The sequence below is a fragment of the Bos grunniens genome, chromosome 25, assembly GCF_055505025.1.
Source record: "Bos grunniens cultivar Pamir isolate PY7600 chromosome 25, Bosgru_T2T1.0, whole genome shotgun sequence".
NCBI lineage: Eukaryota > Metazoa > Chordata > Mammalia > Artiodactyla > Bovidae > Bos > Bos grunniens.
The window spans coordinates 1,787,736-1,809,512 of NC_141189.1; the positions used below are offsets into that span (position 1 = coordinate 1,787,736).

At 56.3% G+C, this 21,777-nt stretch overlaps 3 protein-coding genes across 18 annotated transcripts in view; 1 reads left to right on the forward strand and 2 right to left on the reverse strand.

The window, feature by feature from the left end:
• The window catches only part of MAD1L1 (mitotic arrest deficient 1 like 1), a 286,697-nt gene extending 278,213 nt beyond the window's left edge, over window positions 1-8,484 (reverse strand). For all 14 annotated transcript variants that reach the window (XM_086376992.1, XM_086376989.1, XM_086376991.1 and 11 more), the window contains exons 1-4: window positions 8,431-8,484; window positions 5,690-5,852; window positions 2,410-2,550; window positions 792-971 (exon numbers count right to left, since the gene is read on the reverse strand). In XM_086376992.1, coding sequence (XP_086233118.1) covers window positions 792-971; window positions 2,410-2,550; window positions 5,690-5,839 — 471 coding nt within the window. In that variant the 5' untranslated portion in view covers window positions 5,840-5,852; window positions 8,431-8,484. The remainder of the gene's footprint in view (window positions 1-791; window positions 972-2,409; window positions 2,551-5,689; window positions 5,853-8,430) is intronic.
• A 1,468-nt stretch (window positions 8,485-9,952) lies between these two features.
• On the reverse strand, window positions 9,953-16,019 carry MRM2 (mitochondrial rRNA methyltransferase 2). The gene is made up of 3 exons (XM_086377018.1): window positions 15,973-16,019; window positions 13,712-14,001; window positions 9,953-11,213 (listed from the first exon to the last, which is right to left on the reverse strand). The coding sequence occupies exons 1-3, from the start codon at window positions 15,978-15,980 to the stop codon at window positions 10,777-10,779; spliced, it is 735 nt and encodes a 244-aa protein (XP_086233144.1). The 5' UTR covers window positions 15,981-16,019; the 3' UTR covers window positions 9,953-10,776.
• NUDT1 (nudix hydrolase 1) lies at window positions 15,432-21,528 on the forward strand. 3 transcript variants are annotated; one of them, XM_086377023.1, is made up of 4 exons: window positions 15,432-15,820; window positions 17,478-17,643; window positions 20,808-20,953; window positions 21,219-21,528. In XM_086377023.1, exons 2-4 carry the CDS (start codon window positions 17,492-17,494, stop codon window positions 21,389-21,391), a joined length of 471 nt encoding a protein of 156 aa, XP_086233149.1. In that variant the 5' UTR covers window positions 15,432-15,820; window positions 17,478-17,491; the 3' UTR covers window positions 21,392-21,528. The 3 variants fall into 3 exon arrangements, with proteins under 3 accessions (XP_086233149.1, XP_086233148.1, XP_086233147.1); XM_086377022.1 differs by lacking the exon at window positions 15,432-15,820 and adding an exon at window positions 16,029-16,121; XM_086377021.1 differs by lacking the exons at window positions 15,432-15,820; window positions 17,478-17,643 and adding an exon at window positions 18,865-20,485.
• Window positions 21,529-21,777: the final 249 nt, after the last annotated feature.

The following is a 21,777-nucleotide window of genomic DNA, read 5'->3' on the forward strand; positions in this document are numbered from 1 at the left end:
ATCTATCAAGGAGAGAAAACTACACGGAGACAAAACACCAGTGACCCCAGGCGCCCCCGGCAGCGTCTCCTCCGTTTCCTCATGGCACCTGTGACCTGGAGCAGCTCACGGAAGGGACAGGAAAGGTCAGCAGTCGCACCTGCACCAGCAGCAACGCTCAGGCCCTGTTTCTAAAATGCATCCAGCCTTCAGCTGGTGGAGACAGGACTACAGTTCATCCATGTCTGGCTCCACAGAGATTCTCAGATGCTAATAATCAAAGACATGGAAATCCAAAGGCACCTACTTACATCTTCCGGGGAGGGGGGGAACCACAAGTATTTCCATCCGTAACAGGGAAGGCTACAGTGAAAGCAGAGTCCTCGACGTTTCCTAGCAGAGCACGGCAACTGGTAGCAAAAGCCACAGAGTCCTAGAACTGGTGATCATGTAACACTACCCCACAAACCCCTAGGGGCTTGTCCAAATACAATCATTCGATAGAAACAAGAAGGGGCTATGCGCCCCGTGTGTGTCCACACCAAGATGTGTGTGCATAAAATGAACCCTTAAAGGTGACTGAAAATGGATTAATCAAGCACTAAAAATCATAATCACAAAGACTAAAAAAGCATTCAACTTATTAACTGAGAACCACAAAATGGAAAATTAGTATTTTTGCTATGATCACACCTCTGCAAAAAATGCAGGCGGAGCAGAATCAACCAGGGACACTAGCCTGCAGCTACAGGCCGAGGGTGGGACCGCGTCCACCCTTCCCGAGAAGCAGCGCCTCTGCCGCGGCTCCTCACCTCCCCGGCCTCGGCCAGGCCGTCCTCCTTCTCCCGCAGCTTCCTGCCGGCGGCGTCCAGGCTCTGCTGGCACAGCCTGTGCCGCTCCAGCTGCTCCTTCATCTTCTCCTGCGCCTCCGCCTCCCGCTCCTGAAGCTGCCGAATGCGCGTCAGGAGCTCCTGGTTGCGGTCCACCTCGCGCTGCCAAGAAGGATGGGCCTGGTGAGGGGAGTCTGCGCAGGCAGGCCCCCAGCTCCACCCTCAGGACAGGTCTGAGACCCAGAGCAGAGCCACCAAGAGGCCGGTCGTCAAGTCCACAGCCGTCCCAGGGCTGGAGCCAGGACCCCCTCTGAGGTGAGCGCACGGCCCCGCAGCACACAGGCACGTCTCTCAGTGGCCCCCCGGCAGGGCATGTGGCACACACCATCCGTCACTGACCACTGCTCATGGGAGGGGATGGAGCACAGAAATCTCCCTCAGACTCCACCCTGGGAAGAAGCCTCTGAGCTTGGAACCCAGCAGCTTCCTGATTACACACAGGCTGCCATCACAATCAGCCAGCTGCCCCCAGAGAGCGGGTGGCCAGGCAGCGACAGGTGGCATGGACAGGAGCCCACAGATAGGAACACTTGACCCTGGGCCTCAGCTCCTACAAAGCTTCAGAGCCACCCTGCACTGGCTCCTGCCAGGCCATGTGGCTTGCCCTGAAAGGCAGACACAGAACTCAGACTCCTCACTCTAATGATCCCCAGAGGTCCAAAGGTTCCCGTGTCGCCACTGAGGTTACCCTTAGCCCGAGAAGGGGGCCACACAGTGGGAGCCAGACTCCCAGGGGCAAAGGGACCAAGTCCTGGTTACATGGAGCCCGACGCTCTGCTGACCTCTGCCCTCAGGAAGCTAAGCTGCAGAAGCTCCCACCCAGACGACAATGGGGAGACCCTGAAGCCAGGGGATCTGCCACAACGCAGGAGCCAGGGGCGGTGGCTGTTCAGGACCCGATCAGCACGTCACAGGGCAGGACGGGCACCGCTACTCAGGCTGCACCCCCGACAGTCCAGGCAGGTCCCCAGACCTTGGAAATGCCGCCAAGATTCAGGCAGAGCATTGGACCAGAAAGCCTCCGGCCCCGTGCTTCCCTGAGGGTGGGTGCTGGCCCCGTGCTTGCACTTACTGAAAACCCTGGCGAAGTGCTGTTATCACAGCGAAGAAAGTGTGGAATTTATGCACTGAGTCAAACCTAGCATCTCCTCTGGGTAACGGGGGTGTGGGTGGGGCAGGCCAAGGCCACCACAGGGCAGCCCCGAGACCTGGCGGCCAGGTCTGGGCTGGGCTTCAGGCTCCTATGCAAGCTGGTGACTCTCCTGCCAGCCTCAGGCCACCTGGCACTCCTGCCAGACCTGTATCCCAATTCTAGTAGAGAGGGCAGCCAGGCGTCCAGCGGAGAGCGCCCACCAGCACCTCCGCAGGCACACAGGCTCGGCAGCCAGCCCCTCGTGTTGCCTTCTCTGGGGACCCAGGACACACCCGAGAGCCAACCCGCAGCCTCGGGGGGCCAGGAAGGCAGCGTGCCTGGGCTCCGGCTGGGGGGCTCTTACTTCCCACGACCGGCCAGGCCTAGAGCACACCCGCCTGAACCCACCTCGTAGTTCCTGGCGCTGGTGCTGGCCGCCCGCTCCAGCTCCACACGAGCCCTCTTGTGACTCAGCTCCATCTGCATCTTCTCCCGCTCCACCTGGATGAGGTGAGACTTAGACCGGATCTGCTCTGCTCGCTCCTCCAACTGACCAGGTCCCATGCAAAGGAAAGACAGATCCTCAGCAGCTGTCTCACTCGAGTGAGGCGAGGGGCTCACTCGCCACTTCCTCACTGAGCCCCCGCTCCCCACAAGGCCCTCACTCAGCCCTGAGGACGGGGGAGCACCAGCCCCCAGGTGGGAGCCGGGAGCAGCAAGGAAGGGGGTAAGGGACAGGAGAGGGAGGCGCGTTCTCAGGTAGCATGTGCCGTCTTCTGTGCTGTTTAACAGACTACCGCCCACGCAGCAGCTCGGGCCCATAAACGCCACCAGCTCCGTGGAGCAGATGGCTGGGCACACACGGCCGGCCTCCCGCCCAGGGAACACGATCCACAGGCTGCAGCCTGCTGAGTCGGCAGCTGTGCTCTCCCTGACTCGGGAGCCCCCTCCTGCTTCCTGTTGGCTGGCAGACCCAGAGGCTGTCCACACGCCCTGCCACGAGGGCCTTTCCACCCCAAAGCCAACAAGCGAGAATCTCACACACAGGGAACCCTTTTCCTGCCTGCCTCTCTGACTTCTGTTTGATCTCTGGACCCAGATTTAAAACATTCAGCTGACTGGGTCAGGCCCACCCAGGTACTCTCCCACCTTAAGGTCAGCTGCTTGGAGCTATTCAGTCTAACTGCAGAACACCATGGCCTCAACTCCTACTTAGCGTTTGATTCAGAGGGAGAGGCTGCCAGGGCCTGGCAGTTTGGGGCCCATCAGAAGTCCTCCTCTCACAGAATAAGGGGGGATGGAAGCTCTGAAGGGCCTCAGGAGACACAGCCAACAGCACCACAGGAGCACCGGTTGCCAGGGCCTTGTCTTCAGGTGGGCTGGAGCCCACCCATTCTAAGACTGGCAACACAGCATCTCCGGGGCACTTAACAGAAACACAGAATCTCAGGCCGCACTGCCAATACCAAATCAGAATCTTCCTTTTAAAGTATCTCCAGGTTCATATGCACGTTACAGTTCAAGAAGCACGTGTCTCACTCTAACCAGGGACACGTGGCCCATCTGGAGACACTGCTGGGCACCCCAAGGTGGGCGGCAGTCTGCGTCTGCTCCCGGCACCTGGGGGAGAGGCCACGGTGCTGCTAAACTTCCCACAAGGCAGAGGAAAGTCCTGCAAACAGAAAGTTACCCCCAACATGTCAGTCACGCCACAGGTGTGAAATCCCGGTGGAGAGAAGACATCTTTCCCAACCTTCCCCAGCGTCCTTCGGGAGCTAAAGCCACCCTTTCTTTCCCCTGTGATGTAGTCTCTCATTTCAGTTCCTACCTGCTGACATTTGGGAGTTCCCTACGCAACCCTCCATGAAACTCAGTCTTCTTGTCTCACTCTGAGTCTGACGCTAAGGCCCAGCTTCTTCAGAGGATGGCGGGACCCTGGCCCCAGGTGTGAAGGTGCCACACAGGGGTCCCAGAGACACAGATCCGCTGGCCAGACCCTCCTGGAGCGGTGACAGGAAAAGTATTTGAAGGAGAGTCCTATTTTCGCGTTTAAGCCGACAGTGACACACAGCACAGAAGCAGGACTCTACAATGAGGCCGGGCAGGGACTGGCAGACGGGACCCTGCTCCATTTCCAGACTCCCGGACCTGCAGCTGCTCTGTTCCCCTCACCTGCCAGGTGGGCAGGAAGAGAGGGACCGCTGACAGACTCCTGAGACAGGACACGTCTGGGGTCAGGGCTCCCAGGCAGGTCCTGTGCCCCATGGCTCTAATCAGCTCAAGCTGGCTACAGTTCTCGTTTACTGACCTCCCACCTGGGGAAGCCGTTCAGGTCAGAGCTGAGCGGGAACTGGGACCTTGGAAATCCCAGACTCTAGTTCCAACAGGCCAAAAGTTCCCAGAGAGCTGCATCAACAAAGTTATAACACTGTTTTAAACCACAGTTGCCAACTTCATATCCTGCCAGTGAGCAAAGACCAAGGGAAAAAAAAAAACTACAATCTATTTCCACCACTATTTCAAAAAAGGTGTTTTAACACCAAAAACAAATATAAATGACCTAATTTCAGAATAAAGAACAGTCCATGCCAAAAAGGGGCAGTGAGCAACTTAGCTCACCAACACACACAGAGTAAGTGATTCAACTGTCCAGCCAGTGAACGCATACACACACAAGCCTGTTGTGCCACACCAGACATGGGCTCATCAGGGCTCCCAGAGCAACAGAAACTCCTGGCTCATCTGACACAGGGCCCCAGGGCAGGTCACCGGCAGAGAGGCGGCAGCAGCACGGCCAACGTGGACCGGAGAAGGGACTCAAGCAAAGCAGCCAGGGGTCGCCTGATGCAGCCCCTACAGAGGGGCAGGGGCCAGGCCAAGGCTCGACACCACACTCCCTCCCGGTGTGGACCCCACGACCCCTGCCCCAATGAGCACTGACCCCACGGCACACCAGAACTTCAAGTCCTTCAGGAGACCCGAGCCTTTACAGCCATGTGCAGTGAGCGCTGCCGAGCACTTGAAATAAAGTGAGATGAGACGATAACCAAAGCGAAAAGTGTGACCGAAGGCACACTGTGGCAGACCGAAGGCAAGCTGTGCAAATGGCCTCCCTAGCCTGAGACCATCTCCTGCCCAGGCTTCCCTCACTGCCCTGCCCTTCCTGCCCGGCTGACCAAGAACCTATCCTGAGAACACAGCCCTCCTATGTGTCACACCATCAAGGAAGCCAGCAGCTGGCTGCACCATTCCAGTGGCCACAGTCCCAGACAGTTTAGGCTTTTATTCCTCAATTAAATGAGCTGGCTTTCCAATTGTAGCTCTAGTGTCTCTGAGCTCACAGTGTGAGTGCAATACTAAACACCAGGCCCACTCTGTGCTGCTGTTATCTCAGGCTTTTGAGTCAGGACATCTCAGGGCCAGACCATGACTTCTAGCTCTCCTCCAAAACTATGAATATCCATGTTGGAGATGCGAAAGATGGCCAGCCGGCCTCCAAGCGGAGAAAATGCTGACCTGCCTCAACTACACAGAACCTGGTCCAGTCCTACCTAAGGACAGGTGTCTGTCCATAGAGGCCCCTACCCCAACACACATCGCTCATCTGAGCCATCTGGAACCTGATCCAGTCGCGCCTAAGGGCAGGCGTCTGCACCTGAAGGCCCCCACCCCAACACACGCTGCTCACCTGCATGCTCTGCTGGTACTGCGTCTGCAGAGAACCTTGAGCAGAGGTGGAAACATCCAGTCCAGATCCTCCCTCCACTCGCTGAGAAATGAAGTTGTTCAAAGACCTCAGGGTGGACAGGACGGTGGTGTTCTCCCCCAGGTCTTCCATGATTGCTTCCCTTCTGGAAGAAAACAAGGGAAGGGTCACAGGGAGCCTTCTGATGCGCCATTGCCGCTGCCAACTGCCCAGTCAGAGAGAACCTCTGGGCAGCCCCACTCCGCTACTGCTCTCTCAGAACCCTTAAAATATTCCAGCATCTGTAACCACATTCTTCGGAGTTAACTGAGAGCCTGTACCTCCAGTTTCTCAGAGAGGAAGTGGAGGCATAAAAAGACAATATGCCACCAGGCTGCTGACCATCAAAGTGCTGACCTGCAGACCAGCAGGACAGACAGATGGCTCCCGAGATGAGGTGTTCAGCAGTCAGGTGGCACACTGCCCACACACGCACCCACAAAAGGCCTGGCTTCCAGGAATCGGAAACAGAGTGCCCAGCAGCGACAGTGAGGATGACAACCGCGCAGTGCTAATCACAGGTCAACGACGACATCTCTGCCACTTTCAGCCAGGTACCACGGAGGAAGGCGCCTGACATTTCGTAAGCACCAAGGCCTCTGGGGCCCATCTCCTCATCTGAAAACTGAGGGTCCCGCTTCTCAAGGCTGGGAGGATTACAGGGCCCAAGAGAAGGCTCCAAACGCAGATGGCGCAGCTACTGCCACAGAGTTAAACTGTCACTCTGCTTTAAGTTCACATACGGCATCGCAATCCTCAGAATGGGCAGATGAATCAGGTCTTCTTGAATATTATCTTAGGGGTGAGGCTTCCAGTTACAGAACTGAGATGGGAACGTGGGTCTGTCTGGCTCTAAGGTCGACCGTGCTCCACAGGCCAAGGTTGAAGGCCGAGGACAAGCAGCAGGGAAGAACCCGCATCCCCACAGGGGTGCTAATCCCAGCCTTGCACCAGGCAGCCTACCAGTCAGAAAGGGGGGAAGTGTCCCAGCACACTGAACAGCCAAAAGGGGTGGATTCCTCCAGGTGCATACCATGTTCCTCTGAGGCAAGCAGCCAGCTCTCACTGATGACCCCTAAGTATCAGATGGAAAACACCTGCCCTCAAGCTGCTCCCCACCTCCAAAAAAGTGAAGAATCTTGGTTTGATTCTGAATTTCCCATTTAACAAGAACCTTGACCTTGTGCACTGGGATTCCCTGGTGGCTCAGAGATAAAGAACCCACCTGCCATTGCAGCAGACCCGAATTTGACCCCTGGGTGAGGAAGATCCCCTGGTGGAGGGAATAGCAACCCACTCCAGTACTCTTGCATGGGAAATCCCATGGACAGAGGAGCCTGGTGGGCTCTAGTCCATGGAGTCGCAGAGTCAGACGTGACTTAGAAACTAAACAACTGGTCTTGTGCACGCAGAGCCCTTGTTTTCTGGAGGCTGTCCTTTCCACTCTTGCACAACACAGCTGTTCTCTCTACCTCTCCTTCAGACAAATGGAAAATGAACTGGCAGAGAGACCAGGGAAAAGCACTCGAGTGCTGTGAGCCTGGCAGAGAGACAGGGCCCACGTGGAGCCAGGCGGCAGCACTCTGCTCCAGAAGGCAAATCACTGTTTGACCGGGGCCATAACACTTTCCCGGAGTTGGTGATGGACAGCGAGGCCTGGCGTGCTGCAGTCCATGGGTTGCAAAGAGTCAGACACAACTGAGCGACTGAACTGAACTAATACTTTTCGTCCCGTGATGGGAAATTTAGCCAATACACCCTCTTCTCAAGACAGCATCCCCTGTAAGAGCTGATGCACCTTATACGCAAGAATGAAAAGAACACACGCATTTTCACCTGCCTGGAACTAAGCCGCTCCATAAGGCAAGGGAAAAGGTGGCAGCTCAAATGCCATCCTCTGTATCCAGGAGCCTCACCACTGGATGTCAGCTGCTCTGGATGGAACCCTGAGCTGGAGTGCAGAGCACTCTGACTCTCTAGTGCCCTCCACGTCCTGAGGGAACCCACAGACATTACAAGGATCCTCAGCACCCGCAGCACCACTTCACAGCGCCCCGGGGCACTTTCGCTGGTCTGCTGCGTTCACCGCTCCTCCACCTGCTTTCTCCCAACTGACACGAGAGAGGAAATCCAAGTGCCCGCCCCACTGCCTGCCAGGAGTGCGACTCTGGGCAAGGCGCTTTCCCATCTTCCCACCGGGCTCCCCAGGTGGGAAATGAAGTAGTGGCACCCCACGCTGGCCGCTCAGGTGCAGAGGCGCGGGCGACAGTGCGGTCAACCTGCGAGGAACCGAGGAAGAGCCCTTCTGTCTGCACCGCGCCGTCTCGGGCCGGGGGGCGGGGGGGCTCGCTGAAGCCCCTCTCCTCCGAGGCCGCCTCCGCCCCGGCCGTTTCCAGCTCCTCTCGGAGAGGAAGTCTTGGGGGGCCCCGCACTGGACGCCCAGGCTCACAGGACAGAGCACGAAGCGCAGAGGCGGCCCGGGCGGACACAGCGGGTGCGCCGGTAAAAGCCCGGCGGCCCGGGTCTCAGAGAAGGAAGCGGGCACGCCGAGGGGCGCCGGCTCACAGCCCCCGGAGGAGGCCCGGCGGGCGGCCCCAGCCTCTTCCCTGCCCGACTCCCGCCGGCTCTGTTGGGTACCCGCCCCCGGCTCAGCCAGGCCCCCGCCCGGGACCCTGGCCGATCACCTCAGCGCCTCAGCCCGCTTGCAGCCGTCGCCGCCGCGGCTCAGATCTCCCTCTATTACCGAGCCCGCGTATCGCGAGACGTGCGCTCGCGCTCTCGCGAGATCTGGGCGGGACTGGCCATGAAACTGCGGGTCGGCGCACTGACAGGGGCTGCGTCTCCGTCCCACGCCCGGGATGCCGCGGCTCGGAGAACGCTCAGAGCCAAAGGCCGGCCCGCGGGACTCCCTTGGTGCCCCTGTCCGCCGCAGGCCAAGCTTCCACTGGACGGCTGTCTCGCACTGTTTTCCGTGGAACAGCACCGCCCAACGGTGGCCTCCTGGGGCCAAACTTCCTTGCAGTCCTGACTAGTCCGCAGCTTTTGCCACTACGGTGTTTGCTTGAATTAATGAATGCGTTTTTACTTTTCTCTAAAAAAAAGAAAAACAGGAAATACTATGCGACTAAGCTATCCTCCTAGCGCCCTGAGAGCTGTTGGGGTGCGGAGCCGTCGTCTGGGTCCCGTTCTCCAGGGAGCAAGGGCGGGGCGCGGTCAGCCCACAACCAGCAGGCCCTTCCTGCAATCTCTGCAGCCTGCGTCTACTAACGGGTCTCTCAAGTCCCTTCTTCCTCCTCCACAAACCCGGCGAAGCGCCGGAGGGTCTGCACCGAACTTCCAGAGAGTAAACCATGAATTTGTGTCGCCAGAGGAAAAAGGATGCAGAGGCAAAGAATGTGGTGGTGGAGGTAGGACACGGGGCAGTGAAAATAAGATAAAAAAAATTTTATAAGGCTGGCCCGCAGACTACTTTGGGGATCTGGACTACCCTTAGACCCCATTTCTTCCCCCAGCCATCCTTGGGATGTGTGAACTAAAAATGCTGCCTGCCCTATCAGTAAATAAAGAATGCTGCAGCCATCAGCCACTCATGAGGATGAGCTCAGGGTGAAAACAGGTCAGTTGCTCAGTCGTCTCACTCTGACCCCACGGCTGTAGTGGGCCATGTTCCTCTGTCCATGGGATTCTCCAGGCAAGAATATTGGAGTGAGTAGCCATCCCCTTCTCCAGGGAATCTTCCCAACCCAGGGACTGAACATGGGTCTCCTGCATGGCAGGCAGATTCTTTATGGACTGAACCACCAGGGAAGCCCCAAAATGTAATGCCAGCCACAAAATCATCAGACTCTGCAGCTGCCGCCACCCCACCTCCAACCCTGACAGTGAACCCTGAGGAGACTCAGGGTGAGAAAGCACAGGACACTGGGCCCAGGTAGCTGAGGTCGCATCAAAGGAACAATTTCAGTGAGCCTAAGACTCCTGCATCTTTCCACACATAGGAAAGCACTGAATTCTTGGAGACATCTAGTCTTTTGTTTATTAACCATAAATCTTTTGATGTTCCAAGTACCTGGTTTTGTTCCGAAAATTCCTATATACTCCAGCTCTTCCTCTACCTCTTCAGGGCAGTCCCTCAGAGTTACCTGAGATACTATGTCCCAGGCTTAAGTCCCCAGTTTTATCTGCCAAATAAAAATATCTCCCAGGTTTTTAGGTTGTGTGTTTGTTTTCAATAGGCAAGATTTAATTATCATTACAGTCAATACACTCGTAAGGGATGACCACTCCTCCAGAAAATGGTTTCAAAGAAATCAATTTTTTTTTTAAAGTATGGAAATTCCAGAAAATATTACACCCTATGCTGTTTTATAACCTTGAGTTCCTGGAAGAGAGTAAAAGGAAATAAACACACCATGTGTCTGCTTGCTTTGGTTATTACCTTTAAGTCTCTGGAGCCTGGCGTGTTATAGAAACATTTCTAGTTTCACACTGTCTGCCCCCCTTCCATAATTCATACCAAATGTCTTCCCTAAGGAGCTCTCACTGCTTGAAGTATTTCCAGGTCATTCACCACAGAGATGGAAACAAATCCCCAGACTGAAGGTTCAGATTTTTCTACATTACACTGTATACACAAAATAACACCTGGAAACCTGGGGTCGTTTTGCGGTGACGGTGGAAGCCAGTTCCTCTGTAACATACTAACCATGGTGAGAAAATTCCATAGAGGTGTCTGTGTGTTTCTCTGCCTCAGTGTTTTTATGCATCCCAGTCTTTTCATCCTTTTATCTTTGTCTCTTTCTCATGGTAACTCCTCTTCACAAATCATATTATAGGGATCATTTTTTTTAATCATATATAGTCATATATCGTCAACAATGAATATAGTTTTGTCTTAAAAAAAGGTGCCCCATCTGTCCTGACTGCTGCATCCTAGATCCAGCTCATATCTCCCTGGCCACACTTCAGGACAGAGCTCAAGCTACATCTGCAATGAAGAGCCAGAAACAGCAGAACACGCGCTCAGTCCTTCACAGACCTCCTGGCTTCCCTCGGTACTGTGTGGCCAGGAGGTACACCTCTGATGATTCTTTCCTGCTGGCCTCGGGCTTTACAGTCCTTGTGTTCTGGAATTCCTGAGTCAGTCTCTTCTGTAACCGCTGGCTCTGACTTCCAGCCCAGGTTTTACAAAGGAATGTCCCCCTAGGGTGCAGGACATCTGGAACCATGTCCAGAAGGGACAAGCACAAGCTAATGAGCCTGTCATGGTCGAGGCTGCGGATCCCCGTGGCGTTGGGTGCCATGTCACTCAGGATCACATCTGCTCTCCCACCAGGAAGCAGCTCTTGGATTTTCCAGAAGGTTCTAGGGTCAGTCACATCAGCAGGGCATAGAAACGTTGCTCCTTCCAGGGGGAATATGTGGAGAAGATCTACCCCAAGCACAAAGCCAACAGGAGCACTGGGGTCTAAGGAAGAAATGGTGAGGGTACTTACTCACTGACACCCCAAATCATCCCACAAAGTAAATGTAACAAAATAATAAAACAGATAAAGGGGACTTTTCTAGCGGTCCAGTGGTTAAGTGCGTGCTTCAAATGCAGGGGGCACAGATTCGATCCCTAGTTGGGGAATAAAATCCCACACAGCACAGACAAAAGAAAAAAAAAAAGTATATATATATGTAAAAGTCAGGACCGAAAAAAGAACTAATGTGCAAAAATGGGGACACAGAGTTTTCCTCCTAGAAAAACATGTGGCGGGCGGGGAGTGGTGGTCTTCCCTCTACATCTGAGGAAACTGAGGCTGGGAGGGACAGGCAGACCTGGGGCCACACCCTGGCCTTGACGCTCCACCTCTGACTCCATTTCACTCCCCGAGCCTTGCTCACTGTTAAAAGGGTTCTTATCTCTGAGGAGTCTTTGATAAACTAAAACAGAGAACACATTATATAAAGTGCCTCTGGATTAAATCAACAAATCCATTCTGCAGTTTAATCCAGTTTCTTTCAACGTAGAAACTATTAGAAACAAGCCAAGAAACAGGGCAAGTGGACAGCTGCTAAATAAGGTAAAAAAGTGATACCTGCCCATGTCTGAGTGATACCAGCTGTGAAACAAAAAGATGTCAGTTTCACTTCACCTGAAAGGGGATTTCCTGCCTGCAAGGCTGCTGCCCTGGCCTCCACCTCCCGCAGCCCCTCCCAGCACCACTCCCTACACACCAGGGTGGATCCACGAAGGAAGAGTCACAGACTCAGAGCTCGCTCTGCTTAGTAAAAAGGCTGCTCTGCAGGTGAGGGGCAGGTATTTGATCTTTATCTGAAGATGAGAAGTCCAGCTATTCTGCAGGGTGCCTCGTTTTTCAAAGGCGGAAACTCTCTGCTTTCAGCCCTGAAGAGTGGGACAGCTCTCCTCCCACTTTGCGCACTGGTGCTCGTTCCTTTAACGTCCCATGTACTGTGGCCCCGGGAAGTGCCTTCTAAAAGCAAATGGCTTTGGTTGCATTTTTGCAACTTCTTTTGGGAGTAAAAGAACCCAAGCCATTTTATGTACAGTCTCTGCTTCTCCCACCTCTTCCTACAGGTTAAAAACTTAGCTGTTTTCCTGCTTCTCCTGAAGAGCAATTAGGGGGACTGCTGCTGCTGCTGCTGCTAAGTCGCTTCAGTCGTGTCCGACTCTGTGTGACCCCACAGACAGCAGCCCACCAGGCTCCCCTGTCCCTGGGATTCTCCAGGCAAGAACACTGGAGTGGGTTGCCATTTCCTTCTCCAATGCATGAAAGTGAAAAGGGAAAGTGAAGTCGCTCAGTCGTGTCCAACTCCTAGCGACCCCATGGACTGCAGCCTACCAGGCTCCTCCGTCCATGGGATTTTCCAGGCAAGAGTACTGGAGTGGGGTGCCATTAAAGAACCTCTAAAATCAGTCGTTAGGAAGTCTGTGGATAGACTCAGCGGCGGGAAAATGAACTGAAGTTTTTGACACAGATTCATTCACTTGAAGGATAAACATTTACTGAGCTTGTAAGACATGTTTTTAAACTATTCTAAACCCCCTTGAGGCATCCTACCCAGATTAAAGAGACTGATGACAAAACCCAGGGAGTGGCATGCCTGGTTCAGCAGGTCACTAAAACTCCTGTAGATCTCAATTTTCTCATCAGGAAGATGGGCACACACACCATTCTAAGGTGTATGGGAGAGATCTCTGTGACCTGCCAGAGCAGGTGGTACCCTCAGAAGTTACAGTAGGAAATGCAAGTCACAATCCTTACCGGATTGTTACCTTAGCACTGCTCACCTACAAAACTCAAAGGCAATCTTGATGCCCATGATGAGGAAATTGGCTAAATACCAACAGTATAACCATTATCTGGGATAGTATGCAGCTGTTTAAATGGATGGCGTCATTTTCTACCTTGTATGGATAGTCGGTTGATCTATTAGTCAGAGGCAACTTTTTTATATCTATGATCTTAGTTAAAATCCCCAGACACATAAGAGATAAGCACTAAGTCCCTTGAGTTGGGCCAAAGTGGAGCGTCCAGAGCCACCAGGGCTCCCTGGGCAGCCCCAGGAGCAACTCCAGGAAACCCCAGGTTGATTCAGCTGTCCTGCCAAGGGAGGATGTCAAGGGAGGAAATCACAGAGCGATTTCTTTGCTGAGGAAAGAAACCTGACTTACAGACGGCCGTCTGAGCTCATTGCTGAGGCCACGCATCAGCAGCACAGGCCCAGGACACAGGCCGTGTCGGCCTAGGCGCTTCTGTGGTGTGGTCGCAGGCGACTTTCACCTTCACTCCCCCTTCCCACCTCCCTCTTCATTTTGAAAATGTCTGTGTTGGGTTTGCATCACTCCTACTAAACAAGCACGCAGAATCGCGTGCTTTCACAGAGCGCCTGCACTGCTCTGTGTGCCCTGAAGGGCGGCTGGCCTGCGTCTAGACCACAGTGGTCGGGAGGCCCCACCTGTGCCTGCAGCGTTGACTCTCTGCACGGCCACCTGGCTCCACGCGCCAGGGGCGGCCCCACAGTCTAACACCCGGAGGCCAGGCCGTAGGATCTGGTGCCTCTCGTTCATTTCCAGGAGCTTGAATGCGCTTCGACATCGGTAACTTTCCACCTTCGAAGCTTTCACAAACGGGTCCCTCAAGTGCCGCGTCAGCCACAGGTGCTCAGTGCCAGTCCGGCTCTTGTAGCAACTCCCAGTGGTGTGGAACCTTTGACGCTGAAGGGAAGCCCACACCAGTTTCAAGGACCTGGTGAGGAAAAAGGAGCAAGCAGGTTGGCATCACGTAGGCCAGTGGGGCCCCAGGTTCAACCCGCACATTTTTAGAGATGGGTCACTATGGCCCAAGTGGGAGAGGCAGCTTGACAAGGCTGCAGCCGGAAAGGTGTTAAGGCTGAACCACATCCCCCGAGTCTGCATGTGCGCTCAGTCACATCCAACTCTTTGAGACCCCGTGGACTGTAGCCCGCCAGTCTCCTCTGTCCATGGAATTTTCCAGGCAGGAATACTGGAGTGGGTTGCCATTTCCTTCTCCAGGGCATCTTCCCGACCCAGGGATTGAACTCGCATTTCTTATGTCTCCTGCACTGGCAGGCAGGTTCTTTAACCCCTACCTTAAATGGTAAATGGGTGGGCTCTATCCAATACTGCTGCTGCTGCTAAGTCGCTTCAGTCGTGTCCGACTCTGTGCGACCCCAGAGACGGCAGCCCACCAGGCTCCCCTGTCCCTGGGATTCTCCAGGCAAGAACACTGGAGTGGGTTGCCATTTCCTTCTCCAATGCATGAAAGTGAAAAGGGAAAGTGAAGTCGCTCAGTCGTGTCCAACTCCTAGCGACCCCATGGACTGCAGCCTACCAGGCTCCTCCGTCCATGGGATTTTCCAGGCGAGAGGACTGGAGTGGGGTGCCACTGCCTTCTCCAATCCAATACTGGTGTCTTTATAAGAAGCAATCAAGACACAGACACACACAGGACAAAGACCACAGGAAGACACAGGGAGAACACGGCGTCTGTAAGTCAAGGAGAGAGGCTTCAGAGACTAATCCTGCTGACAGCTTGATTTCCGTTTTCCAGATTGCAGACACTGAGCCAGTAAATCTCTGCTCTCTCGGCCGCCCATCCTGGGGTGCTTGGTTACAGGAGCCCAAGCAAACTAACCCAGCAGGCCTCTCCTCTGTGGTCAAAAGATGCTTTTCTCTCCTGAAGTTATCTTCAGAAGACAATCTCAAAGGGTAATGATAGTCACTTTGTGTCAACCAAAGTTTTCCCAATACTGGTTGAAAATACTGATAAGTTTCATGAAAGGAACATTCTTTCTCACAGGATACAAATTTTCATTGGGCTTTATTTAAGAGATTAAAAACACACACACAAGGACAGGTCCTTTGCCTTACCTCCACCGCTTTGGCAGGCAGCACAGGGTCTGACCAACCTGTCACATTTCTTGATAAAATTGAACTTACCTTGTGTATAACTGAGAAGGGCAATTTTCAAGCCTCTTTGGAAAGTGGGGCTTTTGAGTTTATTGAGTGCCATGGGTTATCTCTTTAACTCTCAGAACAACCCTACAAAGTATCTACATTCTTCTGACAAAAAGAAAACAAAAAACTATTATTAGCCCCATGGCTCCCAGGCAAAGTTCCCGCAGCACGAAAACATGTTGACGAGGATCCGGAGACAATACTTTGGAAGTGCTGCCTTGAAAAGGCGTAAGGAGCCTAGAAAGCGGGCACAGTGTCCTGGGCGCCGAGTTAACTGCAGCGGTCAGCGCAGGGGTGGAGAGTGGAGCCGCACACCCCGCGTCCGCCTGCTGTGGGCGGCTGACCGCCAGCCCCAGCCCACGGCCAGGGTCCAGCCACACGGGGCGCTCGTGTCCTGACAGCGGCTTCAGGCCAGCGGTGCTCTGCAGCCGACACGCCTCCACCAGCAGCGCCCCTCCTGCCCCTAAAGGCCTGTCCAGCAGCCCGCCCGCCGCCGCTCCTCCGGAGCCTCGGCCGGTCCGAGCACGGACGGTCCGCTCCAGTCACCTCGCCGGGGCTGCTCCGACCCCTTTCCGGGCCAGGACGAGGTAAGCTCTGAGCCCCTTTCCGGACCCGAAAAATGGGGCCGCCGTCTGGCCACTCCGCCTCCCGCACACATGCAGTAGGTGCTCCATTAATTCCCACTGAGCGCCAGCCGCCGCGCCCTCCGACCTCCCACCTCAGCCGCCTCACCACTCACCCCGCCATGGACGCTGACCCGCTCCGGCAGTCGCCACCGGAAGTACCGGCCTCACTTCCGGCCAGAGGCCACGCCCCCGGAAGCGGCGCGTGGGTTCGAAAGGCGCGCGCAGTGCCCGGGCCTGGGTGAGTCCGGGATCGAGAGCACAGGTGAGCAGGGGATGCGGCCGCCGCAGATGGGCCTGGGGCCCGCCGAAGGGCAGCTGGCGGCCCTTCACGGACGGCCAGATACGGGAGCCCGAGCCTGGCACTCGACGGCGTGTTGTCTAAACCCTAGTCGCGGGCCTCAGTGGACCGGTGATCCCGTTCAGAGGCCACCCTGCTGAGAAAGCGGGCCGCCTGGCCCCTGACGTCACGTGGGCTCTCTGGGGACCCGCCCGACCGTAGTGCCAAGAGCTGTGGCCAACTGTACTTCAACAGCAGGTAGACCCAGGGTTCGGCACTGGCTCTGGTGTTTGGTTTTCTTTAGCTTTTCTGAGCTTCAGTTTCCTTAGCCGAAAACGGAGAAGCCAAGTCTCAGCTCACAGGGTTGTTGGGTCTGTTAAGTGGGATACGTTTTGGAAAGTATATGATCGGTGCCTAATAACTGACAGCAGAGATTCCTAATTAATTTAGGAAGTCAGGGCTTTGCGCCTTAAAAGGTCAGCAACATCACAAAGTCCGCATGTTAAAGACAGGCTGGACCCAGAGACCCGTTTATGCATGAGCTGCCACCAGCACCAGGACCCAGGCCTCGGTCCCTGTTCTTGGACACCGTGACTTCCCTGGAGCATCCCTGGTCCCAAATCCTGCATCTCGTCCAGTGTGGGCCCCAGACCGGGATGAGGATGGATGGACAGGGAGCATGGTCCTGGACCTCCAGCACGTCTCCAGCAGTGACCAGACGTCCCCTGCAGGGTCTTTCACACACACATTCAGGCAGGACTGGTGTTCCAGGCCGAGCACCAGGTCCCGGAGCAGCAATGGTTGTGAGCAGAGTGTGAACACCTGTCATAGCAGGGGAGGCCGGCCAGGCCTCACTGGGGGCTCTCCAGTGTCAGAGTCATACACTTCCTGGGAATCTGGGGGTCTGGTACTGCAGAGAGGCAGAAACCAGAACCCAATAGCCAGAAGGCCCCATAATGAAAAGGCCAAGAGCAAAACACAGATGCAAGAACCGCTGGGTAAAAAGCATGGTTCATCTCATGCCAGGTGGGCTCAGAGGTGGACGCAGGAGCAAGAACAGCCCTGTGCTAAGGAGAGGGGCAGGGATGACCTGGCCATTGCCTGACCTGCATCAGCCCAGCAAGCAAAGGGTCCGGAGCTGCTGCTGCTGGGTCAGGGGGCCAGGTCTCCATCTGCCCCAGAAAATCGGCCACATCAGGCAGAGCTGGAACGCTGCCTCTACCTGCTCTCCAGCACACGTTTCCAGTCCACCCAGCCTCTGGCCACCAAAACGCTCATGCTTCTGTCCACACACCCCGCACACCCAAATCGAGCTGACCCAGCCCCTTGCCTTCTTCACAGAACCCAAGGGCACCATGTGTGCCTCAAGGCTCTATACCTTGGTCCTGGTGCTGCAGCCGCAGCGAGTCCTCCTGGGCATGAAGAAACGCGGCTTCGGGGCCGGCCGGTGGAACGGCTTCGGGGGCAAAGTTCACGAAGGAGAGACCATCGAGGATGGGGCCAAGAGGTGAGGGGAGGGGCCGGCCAGACCGCAGAGCCAGCTTCCACAGGGGACAAGGGTTCAGGTTGTAGAGCTAACCCCTGCCCACCCAGAGCCACGTGACCTGCAGCACAGGCTGAGTCCTTGTGCCTCGGTTTCTTCATCTGCACAGTGGGGATAATAGCAGTATCTGCTACCTCTTGGCTTCTCTGGTAGCTCAGTCAGCAAAGAATCTGCCTACAATGCAGGAGACCGCCTACGATACAGGAGACCTGAATTCCATCCCTGGGTCGGGAAGATTCCCTGGAGAAGGAAATGGCAACCCACTCCAGTATTCTTGCCTGGAGAATCCCATGGACAGAAGAGCCTGGCGGGCTAAAGTTCATGGGGTCACGAGAGTCATAACAACTTAGCAACTAAACCACCATCACAACTACCTCTTAGGATTGTTGTGAGGATTTAGTGAGAAAATAGACGTAAGGACTGAACAGGGCCTGGCACATGGTCCGGGCTGGGCACACCTTGGCTTGCTGCTGTGCGGTGGTGGTTTGGGTGGAAAAGTCAGTTTCCTCTTTCTAGCCAAGGGGCTGGCCAGTCACTCGGCTTCTTCATTGGTTCAGGAGAGCTGATGACAAGCGTATCTGGGGCCTTTCACTCAGTCTCTTCCTCGACACCAAGTACACTCATATGGGAAAGAACTGAAGCCCAGACACAGCAGTGCCCGAGACCACACAGCCCTCCGGACTTTAGCCTCTGCCTTCTTGCCCCTCGGGCTCGCGGGGATAGACTCAACACCCTGTGTCATCCACCGAGCCCACACGGTCTGGCCCAACCCCTCCTTTCCATCCTGCCCCGCGTCAGGACACCCCTGACAAAGGACTGCGGAGCCCCTGCAGGTGGGAGGCAGGACGGGTGGCACGCTCCCACGCCCGAGGCACAGGCTGAGACTGGCCCCACAAGGCTGCACCGCCGTGCACCCGACTCTGCTGTCAGCCCCCCGCCCCCGGGGCAGCTCTGGCTTCTTTCCTTGCACACGTGTGTAGCTGCTGCTCAGACCCCATCCCCTGGCTGCCCTGCTCTAACAAGCAGGTCTCGGCAGCCTCGGTGTCTGGTGCCCTGCCCCTTGGGGTCCCGGGTGGGCACCACTTCAGGGTTAACGTGTGCTCCTCACTCACCTGCAGACTCAGGTGGGTGTGGGGCTGGCTCTGGCTTCTTGTGTGCAGGACACACTTGGGGGGCCGCCTTAGCCCCAAGCAAGGTGAATTCTCCTCCTGGGGGGAGGGTTGCTGGCACTTGGGGACCGGCGGCGCCTCACAGCCAGGTTCGGGCTCTGGGTATGGAGCAGGCCTGCCGTCCTGGCCAGTGTTCCCAGAGCTGGTGAGTAGCAGAGTGTGGTGTTCAGAGACCTCCGGCAGGCCGGGCCGGAGGAGGAGCAGCAGGCTGGACCGCAGGGTCGCGCCCCACCGCCCCGCTCCCACCGGGGTTTAATGCATCACTCGTCCTGTTCCCCGCCTGCCGTCTGGGGAGCATCCCAGAGATGTGAGCAGACACGCTAGCAGAACTGGAACAGTGTCATCTCGGCTGCCTGATTCTCCACCCTGAAACGGAGCCTTGGCTCTAACACCAGGGAGATGACTGATACTTCATAGCCCGCCACGGACTCGGGGAAGATGAACCCAAATGAGTCAAAACAGTCAATCAGTCGGCGATGTTTTTAAAAACGAGCTCCACCAGCCTGCTGCCAGAGGTGGGGAGGCCCCGCTGATTGTTTCTCTTATGTCTAACTGAGGAGTCATTTGCACCCCCACTAGCAAAAACACTGATTTTTTTAGGTCGTGTCTAATTCTGATTGGTCATCGCAGTGAATACATTCCAGCTTTCGGGATGTCACTCGGCCGCACTGAACGGCAGCAGGTGGACCCAGTTCTCCCGGCTTCACGGGGAGGTTAGGGCAGAGTCCAGGCTCAGAAAGGCAACCGTTTAACCCAACGCGCATTTGATGGACACAGTGGTTTCCCTGACTCCTAGTCGTGGGCACAGGAATTATGCACTGTGTTCCTAACAGAACTCCGAGATCAGAGCTTAAACAGACCTTTTTTTAACCTACAGCTCTAAAAGGTCAGACATAATTAGAACGGTTTTACAGCCACAGAAATAAATTCAGAGCAGTGGGGAAGTGAGAGTCACTAACAGGAGACACAGGCACTGAGCTTCACGGCTGCAGGGCTTATGGGGCCCCCAGAGCCCACAGCAGACCCTCCAGAAAGCGCTGTCCCGGATGGCGAGCAGCAGGCTGGGGGAGGGCTGGCGGCAGGGGGCGTGCCTGAGGGTGCTCGTCCGGTACACAGCAGCAGAGAAGCTGGTTGGATCCCTCCAGGTGTAGGACGTTGCTCCGCAGCGTCGTGAGCAGCACAGGTCCCGGGTTCGGTGCCATGTTTGCAGTTTTCAAAGCGGTGCACGAAGGGGAAAGACCCGAAGGGAAGACTCCAGTGGTCACGGGTTCTTGCTGGGTGACCAGGCCTTGTGTGTTTGCTAAACTGCCTTCGCAGCCTGGGGAAGTGTGAAACAGGCACTCACGTTTAGGGGGCACCCTTGCTTCCTTGTCAGTCAGCTGGCTTGTGAGCTCAGACGTGGCGATGCCCCCTGGCTCTTCCTCCCAACACAGGTCGGGGGTGGGGAGAGAAAGGGGTCCTGAGGAGGACGACCCGAAGTCCATCCCCCGCGATCAAGTTCAGAGGAGGCTCGAGAGCTGGCTGGTCTCTGCGGGAGGGCAGGGGTGTCTCCCCTCCTCTGGGAAGGAGGCGAGAGGAGCCTGCGGCCTGATGCGGAGCTCTGAGCAGGGCAGGCCAGAGCGGGACCTTTTGGGCAGGTAGGCTTCGGCTCAGGGCCCGGCAGTGCAGGGAGCCAAGCGGGTGGGTGGGGGCTCCTGGCCCTAGTGCGGGCCCCCCGCCCCGTGGGACCACCAAGTAGCCACGTAGGGCCAGGCCAGGGCTGCCACTCGGCGCGCCCAGATGCTCAGCTGGGGGTAGGGGGCGCGTCTGGGCGCCCCGAAACAGCAGCCCCAAACCTGCCCCCTTGGCCACACACATGCACTCTCCACTCCTCTGTCCGCCCAGCTCCATTCTCTGGTTCCGCGTGGACATGGGCGCCTTGATTTAACTGTCGCTTCCTGTCTGCCTGTCTGTCCGCAGGGAGCTGCAGGAAGAGAGCGGTCTGACCGTGGATGCGCTGCACAAGGTGGGCCAGATCACGTTTGAGTTCGTGGGTGACCCCGAGCTGATGGACGTGCACGTCTTCTGCACAGACAGGGTCCAGGGCACGCCCGTGGAGAGTGACGGTGAGTGTCCAGGCCGGGAGAGGCAGGCAGTGAACGCCGGCTTGGGTGGCCCCTGGCCCCGCCCCGCCCCTCCCCAAGCGCAGGCGCAGAAACACACCAGGGCCTGAGCCTCCCTCCTCTCCTGCAAAATAAGGAGTCCAGTCGCCTGGATGAAATAACAAAGGATGCCAAGCTCCTCGCACACAGTAACTCAGTGAATCCCTCGCAGAAAGTCAGGCTGAGATCCGGGCTGGCGTCGGTGACTCTGCCTTTTCGTCCCCTGCAGAGATGCGCCCGCAGTGGTTTCGACTGGACCAGATCCCCTTCGGGGACATGTGGCCAGACGACAGTTACTGGTTCCCGCTGCTGCTTCAGAGGAAGAAGTTCCGCGGCTACTTCAGGTTCCAGGGGCAGGACACCATCCTGGACTACACGCTCCACGAGGTGGACGCCGTCTAGGGCAGAGCCAGCTCGCCCCTCAGACCCCGAGACCCCGGCCCGGCTGCGCCCTGGCCTCAGGCCCCCCGCCCCTGGGGCCTCGTCTGTCTGGAGCACAACTGGATGGAAAAGCAAATAAAGCTTTTTCGGCAACTCCCGCCAGGCCTCACCGTGAGCTGCCCAGTGTGTCCTCGGGAAGCCGCCAGACGTCCGGGCTGTGACCTGCATTGCCAGACAGGGACGGGCAGAGACACGGGCCCAGAGGCGAGGGGCCGGCTGATGGGGGAGGTGGCGTGGGTGTGTGCAGGGTCCCAGGGTGCGCCAGGGGCCGTCTCCTCCCGCCCCCACCCCCAGGTAAGGGGAGACTGAGGGGCGGTCAGTGCCGGGGCTCGCACCCTGTCTCACGT